At 57.2% G+C, this 23,444-nt stretch overlaps 1 protein-coding gene across 4 annotated transcripts in view; it reads right to left on the reverse strand.

Moving 5' to 3' along the window:
* RASA3 (RAS p21 protein activator 3) overlaps positions 1-23,444 on the reverse strand; it is an 89,964-nt gene that overhangs the window by 52,323 nt on the left and 14,197 nt on the right. For 3 of the 4 annotated variants that reach the window (XM_068526464.1, XM_068526463.1, XM_068526462.1), the window contains exon 2: positions 1,952-2,069. In XM_068526464.1, the coding sequence (XP_068382565.1) occupies positions 1,952-2,069 (118 nt within the window). Of the gene's footprint in view, positions 1-1,951; positions 2,070-13,766; positions 14,007-23,444 lie in introns of those variants that run through there. The other variant, XM_068526465.1, reaches the window with a different exon arrangement.

The raw sequence follows: 23,444 nt of genomic DNA on the forward strand, positions 1-23,444 counted from the left end.
CCCTTGTCAGTAGTATCATTTATAAATACTTTCCCCCATTCTGTAGGTTGTCTTTTCACTTTGTTTACGGTTTCCTTTGCTGTGCAAACCTTTTAAGTTTAATTAGGTCCCATTTGTTTCTTGTCTCATATTTTTTTAACCTCTTCGAATTATTTTGTGTAGGTTTGTCTCTTTATTTGCTGTCAGCTTTAACTTTCTGTTTACAGCACTCCCTGACTTATCTGGTATATTAGATAAGCACTCAATAAATATTAATTGAGCTAATGAATAAATTAACCTTTCAAAAACTAAGCTTATTAAAACTGTCTGAGGAAAGCAGGAATGGTCTGTGAAGGGTTAGACACTCTGATGAGTTGGGAGAATCACCTCGGCATACTCACTAGAGTTAACTGGCTTCTGGTGACAGTGGGGGCTGCCCCTGATTCTGGCTGTATCACAGGTAGCTGACTTCCCAGAAGAGACAATATTACTACACCACTATTTTCATTTAGCTCTCAGCCTCCCTTCTCTGCTCCAAAAGCACATTTTCTTGTGCCACCAAAACCAGAAACTATGATTTCTATTTCTAAACTTGTAAGGAATATTTTCAGGAATGGTCCCTATTTCTCGGCCTCAATTAAAGCAGAGTTTCCCCAATTCCCTTCCCAGAGACCCTCACCCGGCAGGTCTGCGGGGAGCCCAGCTTTGCAGGGACGGACGCTGATTCTCCAGGTTTACAACCCTCCAACGTGGACCCTTCTCCTGGGGAGCTCACGGAAATAACCCTGAGGGCGACGGCAGCACCTTCAACATCAGCCCCAAAGCCACACGCGACTCCTGACAGACTCCTCAGTCTTCCCGTTCTCCTTCAACAGATTACTTCAGAGAATCCGGAGGGTACATTCAAATAACACAGGGCCTCAGGAGCGGCCCTGCCAGTCTGGGCGACAACGGGGCAGACGGAGGAGGGAAGTGTCTCCATGTTTCGGGGGCAGGAGGTCTTAACAGTTTCTAAAAGTTAAATTCATTAAGTCATCAGAACGTGCTGTTTGTTCCCACTTAGAAGCAGCAATATGCAAGGATATAATTCATCTGCTAAAAATGTTCTCAGGCCCAAGATAGCTCTTTGGATGGACCCGTACAACCCGCAATTCTAAGCCCGAGGGTGGGGCCACTGTCAGCACCGGCTCCAGAACCGCTTACTCTGGTTGGGACTCCACCCGGCTTTGCTGTGCTTCACCCAGACTCACGCCACCATCCCCGCCCGCCTGCCTGCCAGGGCGGCAGAGGCCCCCCTCACCTACCCACTCCCTCTCCCGGAGACATGCTGTGACCACAGGTGCCACCACTTCCTACCCCAGGGCGGGGTCCGGGGCCAGCAGGCCTGGAGCTGGTGGGAAATGCAAATCACCGCCCCACCCTCCCCGCCTGGGGCGACACCTGGGCTTTAACAGGCTCTCCGAAGCGTTCCTACACAAGCTGGGGTTGAGGAGCACGGACTTGTTTCTTAGGCTGCAAACCTCTCAGTCTTAAGGCTTAAATGCTTCCCTCTCTCACCTGACCCCTCTCTTCCTCAAATCTAGCAACAATGCTTTCTAGGTCTCTGATCTCTGTGAACAGTTACTTCCACCCCCGTCTTGAGCCTCTTTAGAAAAAGGAAGATGGTAAAAAAAAGCTTCCCAAATATTTATGCTCTGAAATCCTTGATTTGTCCTCTTTTGTTGCACTATATACTGCCCAGCTCATCTCGACTTAAGACAGTCCTCACCCACCTCTCAGCCGACAAATAAGTCTATGTGCTCTGTCATTCCCGCTCTGCCCCGGTCATCATGGGCATTTAGGGACCATGAGCCCGTAACTGCCCCGGGAGCCCGTTCCCCTCTCAGGCCGAGAGAGAGGATAAGGATCGAGCGAGGGCTCCCTCCACACAGAAGCAACTGTCAGCACCAAATAAAGCGGCAGCGGACGTTACCAGAGCGACTTCTCCACGATTTTGGTCCTGAACACCTCCTCCTGGTCTAGGTTCACGGTGCAGTAACAGTCTCGCATCTTGTTTGGCCCCGGGTAAGTGGGAAGGTTTTTGGCTTCACCTAAAAAGCAAATGTAAATCTATCATCAGTTTAGCCTGGAATTATTTAGTCTCCTTGTTAACCACAGACACCTTTCCCAATGACGGATTCATTTCACAGCAAGGCTCCTGCTCACTTCTGCACGTTCATTAGCTCTTCATCAGGTCTCGGTCTTCTTGCCACCAAAGCGCTGATGAGAAAACCATCTGTACTGTTACAATGCAAGGTAACATATACATTAACCTCTAAAGCAATGGATTCCTATAAAAGTAGTAATCCATTGGCCTAGGAATTAAGGATTGTTTCGTTTTACCCACATTAGTCCCTTTAATATTTTTAATGTTTAAATTATGGTAAGAGACACAGAAATGAAAATGTATCCTCTCACCCACCTTCACACATATAGCTCAGCAGCACCCACAGTTAACTCTATTCACACCGTGGCACAATCAATCTCCAGAACTCCTTCACCTCGTAAAACTGAGACTGCACCCACTAAACAACAAGCCCCATTTCCCTGCCACCACCCAGCCCCTGCCGTCCACCTTCTGCCCAGGGACCTCACAGAAGTGGAACCACACACTGCCTGTCCTTCTGCGTCTGGCTTATGCCACTGAGCACAATGCCCTCAAGGCGCATCCACGTCATGGCCCGAGACAGGATTCACTTCTTTTCCAAGGCTAACGTTTTGCTTATCTATTCAGCCCCCGGGTCCCTTTTTATTTTGAATTTAATTTGATAGTATTAGGTCAAAGTTGGGGCAATAATTAAGGAGAAAGACTCTTTTTTTACTGATGAGTAAGCTATGAACTCCAGCTGTTCAGAAGCCGGTGAGGAGAAGTCTGGGCGGGTTGGGGGGTGGGGGGGACCAGCCACGGGCCATGCTTCCCCGACATGCGCTGGAGAAAAGGGAGGAGCTGCCAACGGCCCCGTGGAATCCTGGACGCCATGTCGCCTTTGATCTTGGGTCTGACTGAAGACCATGAGTGAAGCCGCAGCTGCTGGACCCTCTGCCGGAAGCGGGGAGTGAGCTTGGGCTGCAAGTCCAAGCAGCCCCTTTGCTTGTGGACCGATCGGGAGCAGAGGGGCTTGCAGCCGGGCAGGAGAAGCCCCCTCCCCGGAAGGAACCCCCACTAACGAGCTCCCGCCTCCCAGGGGCCTCCTGTCCCCCGGCTGGGCGTTTGCAGGCACCAGACCCGGGGCCAGGAAGGGGGCCGGGGCTGAGCACCCAGCACCCACCAATGCAGCCCAGGCACGGCCGACACCTGTTAGTACCACCCAGGGCCGCACTACCTCCTCTGGTTAAAACTGAAGGAAAAGCAACAACAACAGAAAGCAACCGAAAACCTCAGCGCTCAGCCCCCAGAGGAGCCACGCCCACACCCCACAAACACACTTGACGCCGCTCTCGGGGAAACACGCAGTGGGCAACTTCCTGCTGCCACCTCCCAAGGGTGGAGGTGAGCTTGACGGGCGCAAAGTCTTTCTCTCAAACTTCTCAGTAACCTTCTTGCTCGGGACGGAGGAGAGCAGCAGTTAACAGAAGTGGCTCAGTAACTGGGTGGATGTTTTCTGGGCCAATAAATTGAGTGTTTTGAGGCTTCCTAGCAGCCCCAGCTGTGCTCTGCACAGGCGGACCCGCTGCACATGCGGCCGGGATACCGGGCCTCTCCTCTGGGCCTCGGCTTCCCCAACCGTAAAAGCAAGACAGCACACGCCTCCCAGCCTCCTCTAACTCAAAAGGTTCTAGGAATTTCTCTTTTGGGAATCATCAGGGAGTCGTCAGTGACTCTCAGATGGTGAAGAAAAAGAAATAACAAATGAATGTTTTCCTAGGGGTGCGGTTATCCTCACGGCACCTCACGCCGCAAGGCCCCGGGAAGCGCCAGTCCAGGAAGAGTCAGGCACAGAACCACGGACCATCTGAGAAGGGGCACGTGATCCCTGCCCGGCTTCGAGCCCGTTGTTAAGTGTCCAAAGACAGACTTTCCGATGGCTCCTGGCAGATGTGAGCAGTCACGTGTGCACACACAGGTGCGTGCAGGGGGCGTGATGACCCACGTCCGAAGGGGCCCAGCGGCTTCCCGCCCGCTTTCCAAACTGATTTACGTTCACAAGTCTTCCCCCTCAAACAGCCCGGCTCTGCTGACTTTCCAGCTGACACCTCTAGGATGTGACCCTATTTCCTGCTGGAACTTTTTGTGCAAGAAATGAGATATTTAGCTGCAAGTTCCTGTGTTTCTTAAAAGTAGAAAAAACCCTTTTTTTTGAAAGTCTTACTGGAGATGGCCATTGGTGGAAAACACAGAACTGGGGTTTTTTTTCTGTTTATTCTCAGAAGAACCTCAGAACACAAGCAGCGGCAGCTGACACTTCTCTTCAAGGACAGAAGAGACGGACGCGCCTCCCCTGAACAATCGGGTTAACAGCTGCGAGATGCTGAACTACCTTGTGTGGCCGTGAACGTGGCCTGGCTCCCCGCCTCCGACCCCTGGCCCTGCCCAACCCCGCTGGTTACAGAAACATCCCGGTTGCTATGACAACGGCGACACCAGAGCACCGGCAGGTAGAGCCGAGCCAACGTTAACAAGTGGCTCAGGCCAGGAGGGCCGGGAGTGGGCCGGCACCCCGTCCTGGCCGCGTCGTCTGCCCAGGGTCCTCCAGCTGGGGACCCCACCGTGGCCCAGGGGGCTGGGCGGGGCGTGTCCCAGCCACACTCAGAGCAGATGACGTCTCTTCCACGCGTGTTACTTGTGCCAAAGGCCGGAGGCCGCTCCCCTCCCTAGATGCAGATTAGGGGCCTTTCGTCTCCCTCAAAGGAGAGAAGAGCCATGACCCTTTCTCCAGTATGTGGAGACATTTACCTAAGAAGGTAAAGCCATGCCTCGTATACATTTGTTGAATGACTGGATGGATAAATGCCTGCAAGGAAAAAGGAAAGTAAACTCTGGTTTCAGTCTACGAGCCAAGTCACATTTTCATACGCCTCCCTGCTGTTATCCACATCTCCAAAATGTACACCGTTCACCCACCAGAACTGTTTGCTGGCGGATTTGATACAGACAGTAAATTGGCTCCCAGTACCATCTCTGAACACTGAATTTACTCACAGAAGTGAAAGGTAGCACTTAAAAATCGGTAATGAAACAGCACTGAAACAGCAAACCTGTTTCTGATTACAGGCGTCACACTCGGGGTGATCACAGCCAGAGAGCCCCAGACCCACAGGCAGCTGGGTCTCCAACCTGATCCGGTGGAGAGAAGAGCCACGTGTGGATGTCCACACCTCCCGCAGGGCTGTGGGCGGTCTTCGTGGCACCGCTAGGTTCTGCCCTGACGAGGAAGCCCACTGCCCTTGAGGGGCAACAACGCTGTCTGCACCCCAAGAGGGGTGTTGGAGGTCTAACCAGCCTGGGCACCGCACGTCAGCCCGCTCACCTCCGAGGGGCTCTGTCTTGTCCGCTGCCCTCGAGAAGAGGGTCCTCAACCACCCCAAGAGAGACTCCCAGCCGTGAGCCTGGGGCCTCAAGTCTGCCACGTCCACGGAGTGTTGGAACTTTGCTCTTCCCTACTCAGTGTGTTGGTTTTCACCTCAACTACAGGCCAACCTCTGCAATTAACACCTGAACAGGTACTCGAGCCCAGTGCACTAGTCCTGTAAAAGCGACCCTCCCCGGCCCAGGGCCTCTGCGCACAGAGGCAGGACACGTGCAGGAATTACAGCCCCCGGTGCTCCCGTCTTTACATGGGCTTTCTGGTCATTCTAAACACCTAACGGGTCTACAAATTCTGGCAGCCAAAACAGCTCATTATACCTACATAAAAGCCTATTGGTCTCAAAAGATCAGTTTCATGATTAAAACATTCTATTTCCATGAATATATTTTTGACTGCCTCGCTATTTTACTTTAGCACTTGATATTAAATAGAACAAAAGTCCGTAAAACCTGATGAGATTGGATTTTATATCCAAGTTACCAACAGCCTCCTCTACTGCATGCTGATTTACAAGTCAGGAGAGCTCCAGGCTGAGCTGCCGGACCCCGCAGGGCTCGACTGATGTCTGCCCCCGGGGAGGGGCATGACCATGACACAGGAAGATTTCCTAACATGCATCGCAGGTTCCCTCCAATTTCCAAAAAGAATAGGTGGCAACATGAAAGGCAAGTTTAAAATAAGGCTGTTAAAATGGAAATTAAACGTTTAACATATGGTAAGAGGGAGGAAAATTACACCTATCCAACCCCACCGTGAGTGGTTCCGAGTTTCCCGGTAGCTAAGGAACAAATGGAAATATGGCGGAACACACATTTCTCACGATTTACCTAAAAATGAAACACACCAGCTCTCCAGGAGGAAACACCATGGAAAGAGGGACTGGCATGTCTTCCGAGAAAATTTTACAAAAGATGCAGAAACATGCTCAAGGGTTGCTTCTTTTCTGTCCTCAGCAGGTGGGGACTCGAGCGACGACCTGTGAGAATCCCTTGGCACAGGAGGGGATGCTGATGGGGGCCGAGGACGCTGGGCGGCCAGGAGTCCCAGGAAGAGCCCGGTGAGGCCCCATTCCGCACGCAGACACGACAGGGTCGCCCCTCAGGCCCGGGGACTGCGGGGTGGAGGGATCCCGTAGGAGCCTCTGGTCACCCCCTCCTCGCTGTGGACCCCACAGCCGTGCCTGGTCTCGTTTCCTCTCTGCGTCCAGCACCCCAGCAGCGCCGGGCAGATGATGAGCGTCCCTGAAATGTTTGTCCCAGGGACTAAAGGAGAGAGTCTGTGATGAAATGACCACGCACGGCAGCTTCTGAAGACACTCGCCAGAGACACGACGTGGGGACAGTCACAGCTCCTGTTCTGCTCCTCCGAGGGGGACTCCCGTGTCCCTCCCTTTGGTCTGGGCTGGCCTCAGGGCCCTGACTGACCAGCAGTGACTGCCCGGCTTCCTGGGAGATGTCAGAGCCACGTGCCTCCACCCCGGCCACTGGACACCCTCTGCGCCCTGAGCCACAGGCCAGGCCCCGGAGGCCACCGCTGGGGGGACAATGCAGGTGCCTGGACAACCCGGGCCAGCCTAACTTCCCAGCGCCCCACACGGGTGACGGACGCGTCTTGTGCCTGCGGGGCAGCCCGCCCACCAGCTGCCCAGCACGGCTCCATCCAGGCCTCACGTCCAGCCCAAATCCCTGGCCCCAACGTTGCGAGATGTGAGAGCACAGCTGTCAGACGCTCTCGGGGCTCTCAGCAAAGCAGCTCTCCACTGGGCCCCTCCCTGCACCCGGTGAGGACTTAAAGGCGTGACTAACCCGGCAGCGAGGAGCCCAGGAGACACCCAGAGTCCCTCCAGGTGAGGAGACCCTGCCCTGCACCCCTGCTGCCTTCTGACTCTGGCTCAAAGTACCTCCGACTCTAATGGGAATAATAATGAAGTGCGGCAGCCGTGCCGCCGGGGTACACCCGGGCTCCGGCAGCACCGTCGACAGCTGGGCGAGTGCGGCTGGGGGCTGGACCGCCAGCGATGACCGAGGGCCTTCCGGGCTGGGAGCTGACCCTCAGGTCGCAGCTGGGGGCTGGCGGTGAAGGCAATGCTCTCCCTACACGGTGATTTTTCAATTCTGAATTAGTTGACGCCATTTAAAACTCGTGATTTCACATTTTTCTAATCCAGGACTCCCACTCCTTTAGAAAACTCAGAAGATCCAGCGGTGCTGGGCCACGTCCCCGTTTTAACGGTCCCTGGCCGGGTCGGGGCAGCCCCTCCCAGGGGCACCTGCCCGCCCTCCTCATGTGCCGTGACTGTCAGATTCTATCTTGTCGCCGCCCAAAAGCCTTGTGGAAAGAAGTGCTGACAGGAGCCCCCGCTGCACGTGGTCTGCTCTTCCTGCCTGAGGCCTCCACCCGCCCTGGAAGCTTCCGTCTCTCCCCATGGCCCAAGCACAGGTCACCTTGAGGGACGGGAATTTCTGGCTGGATGGACGGCCCTGGAGGGCTTGCGGGGGTCCTTTGGGGCACAGATCTGTGGCACCCCTGCAATCACAAAATGCAGGGCTGGCACCACCTGCCGGGCTGCTCGGCCCGGTGCCCTGACACCCGTGGGAACCCCCCCAGCTTCCGAGCCGGCGGAAAATGCCGGGGGTTGCAGGGGTTGGGTGGGCGTCTCCTCCACCCTGGGCTGTCCGCTCGCCCTCAGTGCTCCTTAATGCAGAGCCCGGCAGACCCCCTAAGGCAAGGGGGGCGGAGCACCTTAAACACTTCTCTGCTTGAACTGAGAAGGCCTTAGAATCTAAAGAAAAGTGCAGTTTAGGCTTCTGGACAAGAAAGAACGCCTGTGGCACGAAGAACAGCGGTGGAAAATCACCCATTTCTCCATGTTCAGACTGATTTTGTGGACAACAGCACAGCCCCAGAATTATTTAGATCTTCCATCTGAATTGAATTCAACCTATTCAGCACCAAAAAACACACAGAATATTAGCTAATTTTGCTTTTACTTAGAGGCTGGTCTTTTCCCATCGGGAAAAAAAAGCAAGTGCTCTTCTCTTGTGCTTTTCCAATTAAGCTAGAAATGAAAATAGTGTTCTTGGACAGTAACGCAATCCTGAAATAAAAGCTGTAAAATTAAGCCCAGGGAAAAAGAAGCCACTCGTTTCCTTTAATTTTAGAATGCTGTGGTGAATGGGTATTTCTGATTCCTTGGAACCTGAAAATTTGTGCCTCTGTTTAGGACATACTTTTTCACCTAATGCTGCATTTCTAAGGGCTGCTAAGGCCAGAAAAGAGTAAGCGGCACTTACTCTGCCACCCTAACCCTGGGGACACACCTGAGGGGCCGCGGGGGACGGTGGAAACGGGGCAGCAGGCACCCCAGCAGGCACTCGGGGGCACACGGCCCCCCCTCCAGGGCTCCCCTGGGGGCAGGACGAGAGGGAGGTGCGCTACGTGACACACACGCTCACTCAATCAACAGCACTGTCAAAGGTCCCATGATTGAGACACAGCATCTGACAGACGTGCCGGTTGCCACTGCCCCGTGTGCCGGGTACCCCGAGCAGCTGTGCCTCTGCTCTCGCCCCCGGCCTGCGACCAGCCTCGGGACCCTCCCCACCCGAGCTCCGGGCACCTGCGCCTCGTCCGGGTGGGAATTCCCTCCCGTCTCTCCTCTTGACTGTGAGCCCCTCGAAAACAGGAGCAGAGCCTGAAGAAGCTGGGGTCCTCCCGAGAACCACTGTTTGACAGACTTGAATACGTTTGTACACTGCAAATCTCCCGATTCATTTTCACACCAGAAGATGTTAGTTAGCTGGTTACTAAGATCAATGAAGAAGCTTCTGGAAAACAAAGTAGGAAAAACACCTAAGAAATAAACAGGGATCAAGAACATCATCATGTGCAACATCACGATGACTAAAACAGCAGCTGAAGACTGTCGGAGCTTCGCCCCAAGTCAAGACCCCCTCCCCCCCCGGCCTGGCTGCACGGCCCCCCGTCCTCTGCTCCTCTGTGCTGTGCTTTTACTAACTGCACAGGAATTTCTAGGAGGTTATCAGTAAAGGCGTGCGGTCAGAATTTCAAGGTAGCTGAGAGGGTGAAGGAGAAAAAAGAAACAGAGATGGCAGGGATATTACTAGATTTTTTTTTTTTTAATGAAACAAACTAAGGTGAGGATATTGTGGAAACTTCGGGAAGAGTGAGGACCCCTGCATACGAGCTCCACAAGGGCAGGGAGGCCACCCGCTAGGGTCCCTGCACATGTGGGCAGCGATCAGGAGGTGCCCATGAGCACAGACGACACAGAACAGAACACAGCGCTAGGGACGTTTCTGCGCTACGAGACCTGGATGTGAGGGGTGAGGAAGGGACCCAGAGGAGAGCCAGGAAAGGTGGGGACACCCGGGCCGATGCCTGGCAGTGGACACGGCCAGACAGCCATGCCCGCAGCCGGCCGTTGGCTGCGACAGCCACCCTGCACGTGCCTGGCATGTACAGGTGTGTACGTGTGTGTTTTGATCTTTGTTTTTTAACAGATTTATCGCAATAGGATAGGTGGACCATAAAATCCACCCATTTAAAGTGCACAATTCAATGCTTTCAGCACATTCACAGGGTTGTGCAACCATCACCCCTCACACCCCACACCCCACTCCCAGGCCCTGGCAACTTCGTTCCGCCCAAGGGTCCTCACGGTTTGACCAAGTGTCAATTCAGGGTTCAAGCTGCCTTCCCCTCACGCCTGCGGGGCCCCATCCCAGCTGTGGGAGCAGCTCGAGTGCATTAAAGGGTCCACATTTCAGTCCCATCCTCAGCCTCCTTCACAGGCTGCAACGTGCCGGGTCCTGCTCCCGCTGGAGATTCGGGGTACACGGGAGCTGGCACGGCACCCAGGCAGCAGCGACCACCAGGCCGCGTGAGCGCCGCCCGTAAGGGGCCGGGCAGAACCCCCTCGGCCGGGGCTGCTCCGCTTCCCACTGAGCGACAGGTCCCTTCCTGGGACCGAGAAGGCAGCAACAACAAGTTCCCAGAGTTAGACTTTCTGGCAGAAGGGTAGTTTGTAATTTTCATACACATGTATCGCATTGCCAAACAGCTCTCTGGAGCAGCGATTCACAAGCCTACCACCGCATTTGAAAACGCTCTTTCCCAGATCCTTGCTAGAACTGAGTCATCGAAATCATGCATCTTTGCCAGTCTGAGAGGTAAAAATGCTGTGTGTGCTTTGCCCTCCGTTTGTTAAGGGCTCTTTTTGAAGGACCCGATTCCATTCCATTTATTCGGGAGTTGAAGCCACTCCCAGCCTCTCCTGTCCCTCTTCTCTGTCCTCCGAAGGACAAGGTCCCCCAAACCAGCCCTGACAAGGCCAGCACACCCAGCTCTGACGGAGGCTGTGAAAGCAAGGTTTAGGGAGCTGAGATCTCCTTTGTTGTCAAATTCTGATTTTCCAACTGCGTCTAGATCCACCCTCCTGACTAGCCCTACAATATCCTGTGGTGCACGGACTGGAGGGGCTGAGACCCCCGCACGGCCAGACGCGGCAGGGGGTCCGCCCACCCTCCAGCAGGTCCCCTGGTGAAGGCCAAGGACCGTCACCTCGGGTTAAGGGCTGCCTGGCACCGCTGCAGTCCAGGTTTCTGGATTCTGACAGCAAAACATTCTTCATAGCTTGCATTAGTGTTATTTTGAATTCAAGGAGGAAAGACAATCTGGAAAATATGAATTTGGGGAAAGTCGCCAAGTGCAGTGCAGCCATGAGCCCCGCTGGTCTCAATGAGCAAAGGAAGACGCCTGGCCTCCAAAGACCCCCACTCCACTGGCAGAGGAAAGATCTAGGTTCATTTTTCAGAAACAATCCACATACGACCCCACCCTGTATATTTTGGTACTATTTTGGCTTTTCTTTTTCCCACACCTTTCTCTGAAAGAGTCCTGTCTTGAACTTGAGGAAGAAAACACAAAGCGGTGCAGCCACGGTGGGAAGAAAAACTTAAACACAGAGTCACCAACCAGCCCAGCAATTCCACTGGAAAGAAGTGAAAATAGGTGCTCAAACAAATACTTGGGGACTTCCCTGGTGGCGCAGTGGTTAAGAATCCGCCTGCCAGTGCAGGGGACACGGGTTCGAGCCCTGGTCCGGGAAGATCCCACATGCCGCAGAGCAACTAAGCCCGTGCGCCACAGCTTCTGAGCCCACGAGCCACAACTACTGAAGCCCACGTGCCTAGAGCCCGTGCTCCACAACAAGAGAAGCCACCGCAATGAGAAGCCCGTGCACCGCAACGAAGAGTAGCCCTCGCTCGCCGCAACTAGAGAAAGCCCGCGCGCAGCAACGAAGACCCAACGCAGCCAAAAATAAATAAATAAATTTATTTTTTGAAAAACAAAAATACACACGTGTACGTGAATGTTCACAGCAACTCTATTCATGCTGATAACGCACTGTGTATCCTCCGTGTTGCCAGGGGGTCGGGATGAGACATGTCCCTATAGGTGACTCAAAAGCTCTAGAACTAGAGCAAGTAGTGGCACAACATGTAGACACACTAAATGCCGCTGAATTGTACACTTAGGAATGGCTAGACTGCTGAATTCTATGTTATGTGCATTTTACCACATTTTAAGCAAAAAGGAAGAAAAGCTGGTTACGGGTGTGGACAGGGCGGTGGTTGTTGAGTGTGACCGTGTGTCACTCACGGCCACGCACCTCCCCAGACCCTTCTCTGCAGAGAGAACGGGTGGGAATAAATAAATACCTCTTTTGGAGTGTACATTTGATTTCGTGGTTTTTCATTTGTACTCTTTTCTTGGGGTACAACGCACACTCAGCGAACACAGCTCCGTGAGTCTCCCTACGCGCACGGCCGGGTAGACGGGGACGTTTCCGGCGCTCAGCGCACGCTCAGGCCCCTCCCCACCCGGAGCCTGGCCCTCATCAGTTTGGCCAACTCTGTACCTCACAGAAATGGAGCCAAATCCACCAACCCGTTAGGGGTTGCAAAGTGGTAATAGTCTTTGATTTTGGTTTATAAGCGGAAGTAATTTTATAAGAGAGCCCCTCTTCTGCCGTTTACTGACCCGCTGGTGAGGTCCACACACCCAGGGTAAACACTCGGTAACTGCCTTTTATTTACCAAGTTTTCAAATAATGAATTAGCTCCCTGTTGTCCTCAGGTGGATAATTCGAGTTTTTTGTAATTTTTTTGCAACTATTGCTCTTTACTGAGAGGTAATTTATACAGCATAAAATTCAACCTTTTGAAACGTACGATTCAGTGCTTTTTGGTACAGGGTTGCACGGCCGTCAGCACTAATGCCCAAGACCTTCACCACCTGAAGCAGCAGCGCAGCCCCGTGAGCGCTCCCGCCCCAGCCCCACGTCCACGCGCCCACCTGGCCTGCCTTCCCCAGACGTCTCGTGCGACGGGAGCGTGGCCTTGGCCGCGTGTTCCAGGCTCCCCCGCGTGTGGCCGGTGTCAGGCGGCATCTCTAGGGTGTGGGTGCAGCCTCACCAGGACAGGCGCCAGGTGGCCGGCGTGCGGCTGGCTGCCAGGACGAGCGGCTCCCCCCGGCCGTCCACCCAGCGGCTCTGGGCCGGGGGCCAGACCAGCAGCAGCGGCATCACCGGGCACCTGGTTGGAAAAGCAGACTCCCAGGCCCACTGGCCCCGCGGCCTCAGGACGCGGCGCCCGGCTCACGAGCCGGCCCACGTTTGAGAACCGCTTACAGCCCCAAAGCCGGTGCCTCCCTGCCCATGCCTCGCTCTGTGTTCCAGAACATTCCACGGCGTTCTAGCTCTCCCAGGAAGCACGCTTCTCCCAGTCACGGAGGCTCAGGGGCCCCCCCGGTGGCTCACGCGGGCGTGCATGTCACCTCCATGATGACCCCTCCTGCCCCACCCCTCCAGAGCGGCCTACTCCCCCTGAACGAGGCACAGCCCTCAGCCGGGCCCTCGAGGCCCCCACGGTCCCCGCCGCCAGCGCGTCCCTGCGTCCAGACCCCTGCGTCGCCCACCTCCCCGCCCTGAGGCCCACCCACCCCGTCCCCAGCGCTCTGCCATTTCCGCGGAGGTCACGGTGTTTCCTTTCCATCCCACAGGAGGGCCGCGCCTGCAGGGCCCAGGCCTCCCCGTTGGAGTCGCTGGGAGGTTCTCGGCAAACGCGGGAACAAGGAACGCGCTTGGTGCTAACGGGGACCCGCCCGCGGGGAGGACGACCCTGGCTCCTCACCCACCTTCTCTCAGCTGAGCAGCAAGCACGCGGCTGACCGCACGCACCACCACGCAGAGGAAGTCAGGGGCAGGCGAGGGCGCCCGGAAGGGCGAAGGGGTGTCGCTGCCGAGCGCAAGCGCCCGAGGGTCCGAGGGGCAGGCCCCGTGGAGACAGAAAGGCGGGCAGGAGTCTGGAAGGTGGAGGCTGGGGTGACGCCCCTGGGGGTGACAAGGGGACGCGGGAAGGGCAGGCACAGGGGAGGCTGGCTTGAGTCAGAGAAGGCGTGACACCCCGGGAACGTCCGGGAACACAGGCTTCCTTGAGCCTGGGGCCCAGGAGAGAGGCAGCTGGAAGGCACGCGGGTGGGGTGGGGTGGGGTGGGGGGAGGCGGGACCCTGCCAGGGGTTCCGAGAACGAAGTAATAAAAGCTTCAAAACTATTTCTAAAGGGCTGTGGGCTGTGCTCTCAGCCGTGATTCATATGCACGAGTGTCTCCGGGCGGGAAGGATCTCAGGCCCACCCTGCACGCCAGGACCACGTGTCCCCGGGTGACTCAGGCCTCGGCCGGCAGCCGCTGTGCACTCCCCACCCTCGGGGACTGAATACGCCTCAGACCCAGCCCCACGGCAGCCCCCGGGGCTCCACATCTCAAGAGCTGTTTAAAACTCCGAAGTCCTTTTCAACACCACTGCCGGTCTAAGGAGGCACGAAACACCGCCAAGTTTACGGTCTCGGCCGCTAGACACACCTCCTACTGTGTGGAGGGGGAGGGAGGGGCCGTCAGGACCAGCGGCAGCAAAGGGCTCGACAGCTGGGCCCCGCCAGGCACAGCCCCCAACACCCACTCCACGGGGACCTGAGGCCCGGAGGCACCGCGCAGGGTCGAACCAGGGGGCGTCTGGGCTGCTCCCCACACTGCGGGCGCGTCTCGGTCAGAGGACACAGGCCGCGTCTGCCTTCACCCGAGCCCGAGGGCTGTGCGCACAGCGTCCTCCCGGCAACAACTGCCGTGCCCCAGGCTTCCCGGCTCGACTCCACCATCTGTGGCAACGGCCTGCTCGCCGGCTGGTGGAGGACCACCCCGAGGAAGAGCCCGGGACCCACCCGGGCACGAGATGCTGCAGAAGTGCGATCCAGAATGGTCCTGATCCTGGCGGCCACGTGGGCGCGGCATCGCTGCGGCCCTTGTCCCCGCGGCCACCCCTGACCGGCCAGCGGGGGGACCTCCACGCCAGGACGTGGGCCTCCAGGGTCGGGCTCCTGCCCAGCCGTTCCCGCTGCAGACCCACTAGGTCGCAGGGAACAGACGGGCGCCGGGCTGAGTGGGGACCAAAGCAAGCCAGAGATGCTCTTGCTCGTCGCGGCCTCACCCCTCACCTGCAGGGCTCCACGCAGCGCACAGGCCTCGCCCTGGAGGCCTGAGACAGGGACCCGCCCCCGGGGGAGCCCCACTGTCATCCCTTCCAGGTCTGGGGGCAGAGTCCCTGTGAGCGACCAGAGGTCTCGTAGAACAAGCGAACAGCAGAGGGTCGGTCTGCGGACGGGCTTTCCCAGAAGGTGTGCGTGGCTCCGGGTTCTCGAGGGGTAGACGGCCCGGCCCAGAGCAGCGAGCGGCCAAGGCAGGGCCCCTCTGAGCTCGCCAGCTTGGCGGTGCCCACACTGTGCGGGGTCCGGCAGGAGGAGAGGCAGGCTGACCAGCTCAGATGCGGTAAGATCCCGGGCCTCAGATCTCGGCATGCGCACCGTCGCTTGGCGCCGACCGGACTGGGGTCTGCCACTTGAGACCCCCTCGGGGTAATCCCGGTCCCATCAAACCACGAGGGTCTGAGAGACTCGGAGACGCCAACAAACACAGAATCCCAGGATCCCAGGCACGCTGGGTCCGTTCCCAGCACCCCAGACTTCAGCGCCCCAAAGGGAGCCCCGGCTCACGGCGCACGGACCGGGCCTGGGGGGCTCCTGCCACGAGGTGGCCAACTGCCAGGTGCAGCCACGCTGGAAGGTGGGCCCAGGGCCCCCGCACTCCAGCCACGGCGCGGCCCCCGGGTCCGCGAGCACAGGCCGTGAGCCCCACAGAAGCGCCTCCTCAGACCTGGTTGTCGGGTGTGGGTGACCGCGGCGACCATCATCCCGCTTCAGGGAACCCGCCGCAGAGACGGTCTCTAATCTGCTGTCCCTGCAGAGAACCGCAAACCTAAAGCCTGCGCTGGCCTCTGGATCTGAGTCTTCGTGGCAACTTCAGGACAGGAGGAAACGGCAAAATTAAGACTTTGGTTTTTCCTTCCTCATTCATTACTGGGAAGAGCGGCCAAGACCGAGATCAGGTTCCACGTGGGAGACGGTGGCGTGTTCGTCCCTTCGCTCCTGAGCCACAGCCACGGCAAACCTGCGGCTCACACGGGGCGCACACGGGTGGCCCGCCTTCTCCCACCCCGAGGCTTCCCGCCGCCCCGGGGCAGGAGGCCCCGCCCACAGGTGCGCAGCGAGGAGGGAGTGGGTGGTCCTGGGGCGGGGCAGAGGGCCCCCCCCGCCGTCTGACAGGCCTGCGCCCCAAGCTGTGTGGACCACGAGGGGCGGGTCCGTTCACAAGAGCAGCAGAAGCTCGGGGCGCAGGGAGCGGGTGCCGGCCCTCCGACGCCCGCGCTGAAGCTCCTTACCCCTGGGTCTGCCCAGCAGCGCGGGCTCCGGGAAGGGCGCCCAGGGCGAGGGCCTGTGGGGAAGGCGGCTCCGGGGCCACCCGGCCGAGGGCAGAGCAGCCCCGCAACTGCGGCCCCTGCGTGGGAACTGCCCCCCACTGGCCACCCACCTCCCCCAAAGCCAATGTCACATCAAGGGGCCACGGCTGACAGAGCAGAAATCCACCTCTGCATCTTCACCGGCCTGAGGTGGGGACATGGCACCCATGCCTCACTGCAGAGACCCCGTGTCCAGGAAGCAGGGCAGACATGCCCGCAGATCCACGGCCTCCCCTGACACCTGGCTACCATTCCCACAGCTGCCGTTTCTTCTCGAGCTTTCAAAACCATGTTTTAAAGCCCATGAATACATCAACATCTAGGTCTCCTGAGGCAGGGGTCCCCAACCCCCGGGCCACAGACCGGCACCGGTCGGTGGCCTGTTAGGAACTGACCGCACAGCAGGAGGTGAGCGGCGGGCGAGCATCTGCCGCCCCCATCGCTCGTGTTACCGCCTGAACCATCCCCCCCACCCCCGTCCGTGGAAAAATTGTCTTCCGCGAAACCGGTCCCTGGTGCCAAAAAGGTCGGGGACCGCTGTCCTAATGAAATAATCCATAAAACAAAGATTTTTTAAGGATCAATGTTTATTATAACGATATTTATGTTGGCCAAAAGAAAGGGAACAGTTAAGTGTCCCAAAACAGGAGATTCCAACAGCCTGGGCCCGGCCTCCAGAGCCGACGGCAGGACCCCCAGCGTACAGAGCACAGGACAGGCGAGAGCCGGGGGCTGCAGGAGGGAAGGGGGCTGCGACACGGCAACCAGAGTGGAGTTTACGAAGAACTTCCAGTAACACACAGAAATGTTTGCAGGGAAAATTTAAGGGGCATACATAATATACATGTATATATGTGTGTATTTCATATCTAATAAGTATATGTGCACACACAATATATCTCCATATGAAAAACAAAAATGGAGAGGAAATAAATGAACAGAAGGACCAAGATGTTAACAGTGGCAAAGCTTTCAGCGGGGAAATGAGTCACTTTTTTCTCAACCCTGAAAACTTAAGAACTAGGTTTTCTAAAATTTCTATAGAGCATGCACTGTGTTTGAATAGAAATGCTTATACATTTAACAGCATCTGAGATTTATCTTAAATATAAATTTTAGGTCTAATCTCTCTTTTGCCAGCTATTCCTTCCTTTTACATTAAACACTGACAGAGTCAATTTATTATGTGTAATGATAACAGCCATTTCTGATAAGTAAGCTTAAATGTAAAATGACAGAGTATAAGTCAGGGCTTTGTGAACAAATGCCCCCATTTATTAACTCTAAACTAGAAATTCACTCACAAACCCCACTGAGGCCGAGAGCTTCCAGCTCCAGAGGCTGAGTCCCTGGCAGATGGTAAATTAACCACTTAATCTTATTAAGTGTTTTCTGCTTAAGTCCTGAACCAGCTGGGTCCAAACTGTGACACATGCCAGGAAGTCACCTGTCCCGTCTCAGGGCACACGGGGGGCACGTGTCCACGGCCACCGAAGGACAGGCACAGGCTCTTTTAGAAGCTCTATGGTTGAAACTGAGTTTTATAGAGAAACTCTTTTTTCGTCCTCTTTTCGAACACTTTTCAGTACAAAAGAAATACATATTCATTGTAACCGGTAACGCTGCGTAAGCACCTACAGAAAAGGTTCGTCACCAGCCTCCCTCTGCCGGCCCCGCAGCCCTGAGCTACACCAGCCCTGCTGGTTCGCTTCCAGGCCCTGCACTGCACCCTCACAGCCCCACAGGGAGGAAATGTCGGGGTTGGGGGGAGAGCCTTAACTTGGCCACTGAAACAGGATCACTGATCACGGCTCGGCGCGAGCGGTTTTCTCTTTACCACGAGGCACGTCTGCTTCCACCCATGGATCCAGGGACGACCTGGCCGTCCTCAGGACGTGGCACCAACACGGAGTGTCCACCCCGCTACCGCGTGCAGGCAGGGCTGAGGGCAAGGCCGAGCCACCAGGGGAAAGTGTCTGCGAGCACGTGGCCCGGGCCCCGCCCGCCTGTCCCCCCCCCTCCCGGCTGGCCTGTCCCAGGCATGAGCGCTCGGCCGCTGTGAGGTCATCACTTAGACAGAAATCTTTATTCTTCTATAATCAGATCGGTCTATCTTTTTAGTTTACTGACTGCTTAGTTCTCCCACATTCCAGAGGTTATTCACAAGATTCTCCAAAAGGTTTCTGATATCTTGCTTTAGTTTTTCACTTTGTAACCTTTAATCCATTCGGCATTTGTTTTATATGGTGTGAGTTAGGATGTAACTTTTTTCAAGCCGGATGCCAAAGAAGGCAACTCCCACGTTCTCCAGGGAACTAAAATACGTCTTCATTGTGGATTAGGTGCCCGTATACGTTTTGATCTGCTTCCGTATCCTCTGTGATATTTTCTGTCTATTAGGAATCTAAGAATATCTACCTAACGTTTTAAAGAGTCGACCATGTCTGTCTACTAACAGGTGACATATGTGCAAGCGGACAACCCCGTCACTTGTCATCCTCCAAGTGATAATCACATTTCCACGCACTAACTTGTACACCAGCTAATAAACCAGCACTGAACGCTCCACACATACTCTTTAATTTATTCTAATCTGAATTTAACCATCCACTTCCCGCTTAACAGTCTACGGTGCCTGAGCAAAACACAAAACTCTACAGAAACTTCTCCGGCCGCGTGCCGTCTGGGCCCCAGCACCTCACCTGGGGACACTCGCCCTCCCCAGAGCCGCTCCTGCTCCCAGCACTTCTATTTCAGCGCCCAGAATCTGAGCCCTTGGCCGGCCTGGCCTAGCCTGCCCGTTCGTTAATCAACCAAGGGCCAATTCGCCATTTTCCATGAATTAAAATAAACTGCACTCATAGAAGACCCCAGTCCTAACGCCACCACCACCTCTAAGTAATGAAAAGTGCTTCCAGCTGCAGAGGCCGTCTGGCGGCCCCTCCCCAGGGCAGTGATGCAGGAGCAGCCCTGATGGTCGGGTCAGGGGACCGGGGCGAGAGGACCGGAGAGGGTGGAGGTCAGGCAGGGAGACGGGGACGAAGGCCAAAGGGCAGGGCGGGGCGTCAGGGAAGGTGGAGGCCCAAGGGCAGAGGGAATGCTCCCTGAATTAGCAACACAGGAAGCAGCTACCACTGTGTGTGTTGTTACAATAGTGGAACAACGGCCCAGGACATCTGAAACCCAGAAAAAAGGAGCGAAGAGAAGCAGAAGCCTACGGCCCTCGCACATCCCGAGTGCCCTGGATTTTTTCCCGTGTTTTCTGTTCCACTGGCTGGTGATCGGCAGATGTAACGTTTTGTCCCCACCTCCCACAAGCGTGGCCCAGCGGTGCCACTTCCCACCCCCCGTTACGCACCCTTTGAAGGTCTGCGGTCCTGCCCCTCATGCCCCGCTCCCAACGCGGGCGTCCCCCCACCCTCCCGGGAAGCTCCAAGCCTCCGGGGTCAGGGCTCCCAGCGCGGCTGTGCTTCCCAGGACAGAGCCAGCACAACGCTCCGAACCAGCGGCCTCCCCGCTGTCACCTGAGATCAGCAGCAGCCTGTGTCCCCGTCGGTAAAGAGGGGACATAACCGCCTGCGAGATGCCTGGTTCCTGGCACTCTCACAGGGCAGGCGCTCCACCGGGACCATCCGAGCCCTCCTCTTCCCGCTCCCGCCACAACACAGGGGCCGTGGCTGTCATCACCTTGCTCGGCTCTCTTGGTGCCAGACCAGCAGGGAGAGGCTCCTGCTGCGTGTCCGGACCCACCGGGTCCACAACCCCACACTGGAGGCCGGGTCCACGGGGGGTGTCACGACCCCTAATCACACCGACAGCGCTTCGGCTTGCGTGTTTCTGAGTCGAGCCACACGTGCCGTGTAAGTCAGAGTCCTTCCACAGAACTCTGGTTCCACAGTTATCACCGTGAAGGTCCAGTTCATCACAGAGAGGCGTCCAGAATAACAGAAGCAGCAGCGAGCAGGCGGGTGACCCCTCACTTCAGAGCTGCAGGAAGGAGGCTCGGGGCTGCGTGGACGGTCAGGGCAGATCCAGATCCAGACGCAGGCGCGCGGTGCCCACAACCTTCAACGCGGTCAGAATCCCAGGCGCTTCCCAGGGAGACTCTTCCGCGGAGCCGTCGGGCCCTCGGGTCAGAACACAGGCCACGCAGGCCGGCCAGGCTCCTGGGCCCTGAGAGCCGCCCCACGGCCGCAGGACGTTCGGCCGCCTATTGCGGTCCAAACCTCTGGTGCCGCGATCTTGTCTAGAGAAAAGGTTTGGGTAGACAGCAGGCGCCCTGCAGCGCTGGGCACCTTGCTCGTGGTCCCTTCACGGTTCTGCTTTGTCACAGGGCTCTCCCCGCCAACCCAGAAGCCCAGCCAGGCCCTCGGGGCCCGTTCCCGGCCGCCTCTCTCTCGACGTCCCTCCAGAGCTCGGCCCAGGTACACCCGGGTCTCGCCACCGACTCCCAACCACCGACAGCTCCAGGCGCAGGGCCGGCCACTGTGCGGCACAGGCTGAGAGGCCGAGTCACGTTCTCCCAAGCTGAGGCCGCCTCTAAACCTGCCCCACTCACTGGGAACCAGGGTCGCGCGCCCACGCGGGTGAAACAAAGGCCCTCAGCCTCTAACCGCCACCCGCAGACCCCTCTCCGCTCCGGCTCCCAGAGCAGAGGCTGCAGCCGGCCCCGGGCGCAAGGGTGCCCTTTGATTCGGGGGTCTCCCAGCTTTGAAACGGGCCGACAGGTTGGAACCCACACAGATGTGCACACGCGGAGCGCAAACGTGCCCCGCTTCGCGGCTGCCGGCTGATGGGGTGGGGCGACCCAGGCCCAAGGCACCCGACGTGGAATTACAGCTGTTCACATTCTCACTTTGCTTTTCTATGTTCCCCACACCTTCTTCAAGGAAGATGTTTACTTTTGAACACACACACACACACATACACACACACGGCATCCAGAGGGCACTTGCTTCAGTCCTCAGGGGACGAGCGTGGGGAGTGGGTAGGCGAGACCCCGAGACGGAAACGCGAGGGGAGAGGGGAGAGCGACGCAGCAGGAGCCCCTCCGCCCCTCAGCCCTCGCTGCCCTCCTCCTCCTCCTCCTTCTCCTTCTCCAGCCCGCGGAAGCAGGTCCTTGGGGTGGGGGGGGGACCCGGCACTGCTGTTGTCCTAAAGCTCTCTAGGGCAGCCTGGGGACAGCTGCCTGACTGCCCGTGGGCATCAGGGGGACACAGAGGCAGGCCCCAGCCCCGTGGGCGTCTCCTGTGGGTCGGGGGACGCATCCCCCCGCTCGATCATCAGCCCGCATGCACCTCACCGCACAGGGACGCACTGCTCTGAAAACTAAGAAGCTGAGCCCTGGCTCACGCCTGTCTGGGGCCCGTGGAGACTGGTCAGCACACGGGACGGCACTGAGACCCTGACCTGGGCCTGCAAGCTGTCGGCGTGACAGCCCAGAGGACGTGGGACCAGCACCGCCACCACTCAGGGCTGCTCCAGGCGAACCAGGTAAAACTACAGAACGGAACACTGTTGATGCCACAAACGAGCTGAGAGAAAATTCCAGGGGGCTGGCGGCTCCAGGAAAGAAGCACCAGGTCCCACACCCCATGCTCGCACGCAGGGCCAGCCTCTCAACAGCACCATAAAAAGCCTCGGTGTTCCAAGTACATTCGTGACCATCTCCTTCCAGAATAGTCTCTAGCCACACGAGCTGTTCAAAGCACCTCAGGAGTAAGAGCAGAGCGTGTGGAGCCTCTGTCCACGGCCGGTAATCGTGGCCTCCCTGATGCAATCTGAGCAAGACCGGCGCTTCTGGGGGCTGTCAAACCCCGAGCTGCGGCCGGGGTCACCATGCACAGCAGCGGTGACTCAGCACAGAACGCAACCATTCTAAACCTGTCTCGCTGACAGAGTCCACCCTCCCTCTAATTCCAAAGAACGGGGGAGGGGGTGGATTTTAGTGGAAGCAGCAGAAGCCAAAAGCAGATCAGATCGTGGGGTCCCACCCCCTCCTGCAGACGCGGGGCTGGGTGGGGAGGTGGGGGGCGTCCGTCCAGAGCTGCCACAGCCACTGGCCTCCGTGGGAGCCGGAACCTGGCCGCAGGGCAGGGAGGATTTCCCCCCACCCCCCGCCCCGGGAAAGCCGGGCCCAGGGCCAAGCGCAGCCTTCCCGCCGATGACAACGCAGGATGACAAGGCAGGACGCACGCGGGTGCCCAGCTCAGCTGTAAGGGAGCAGACCTTGGACCTGGGCCCTCGGACCCCCTCCGCGTGGGACCCTTAAGCAAGACCACCAGGCCCCGCCCCAGAGGACCCCCCAGGGAGAGCCCTCCGTGGGCCCACAGCGGGTCGAGGGGGAGAAACTCAGGAGGGGGAGGGTCCCGTCCTCTCCCACGTCCCGGTGGGCCTGGCAGCCTCCTCATCGAGCTTATTCATCGTCAGGCCTCTGGTCCCAAGAGGGTCTCTCCCAGGACAGGCCCCGCCCCTGCACACCACACCCCAACCAGCAGCTGTGGCTTGGGGCGTTCCTGCAACCTCCGAACAAACAAAAGGAACATCAAAGAAACATATCTGAAAGGCCCTGCGGATCCCGTCACCCCATCGGGAATAACCACCATTGCTTTCAGCAAACTTCTAAGAAAGAGAGAAATATGCCAGTGAGAAAACCAGACTGGTAGCCTTTGTTACCCGAATTTCAGGACTGAGACTTGTTAGCTTGCACGCAGTTCCTTAATTTACCCCAGTTTACACTGAGGGCCCCGGGGCCCCCGCCCTTCGCTGTGATGTGAGGAGGCCAAACCGCAGTTTATCTGCAGAGCTTAAAAATGAATTTCCCCTTGTCACGTGCTAATGTGTATTCTGGATTTCCTGGGGTTTCCTTTATTAGACTTGAGTCCAAGTCTATCTCAGAAAGGACTCTGGGTCATCTCGGCCTCGCACTTGTAAGGGGGTGAGGAGGACAGTCAACTGGCAGAGGG

This window comes from Eschrichtius robustus, chromosome 18, assembly GCF_028021215.1.
Source record: "Eschrichtius robustus isolate mEscRob2 chromosome 18, mEscRob2.pri, whole genome shotgun sequence".
Lineage (NCBI taxonomy): Eukaryota > Metazoa > Chordata > Mammalia > Artiodactyla > Eschrichtiidae > Eschrichtius > Eschrichtius robustus.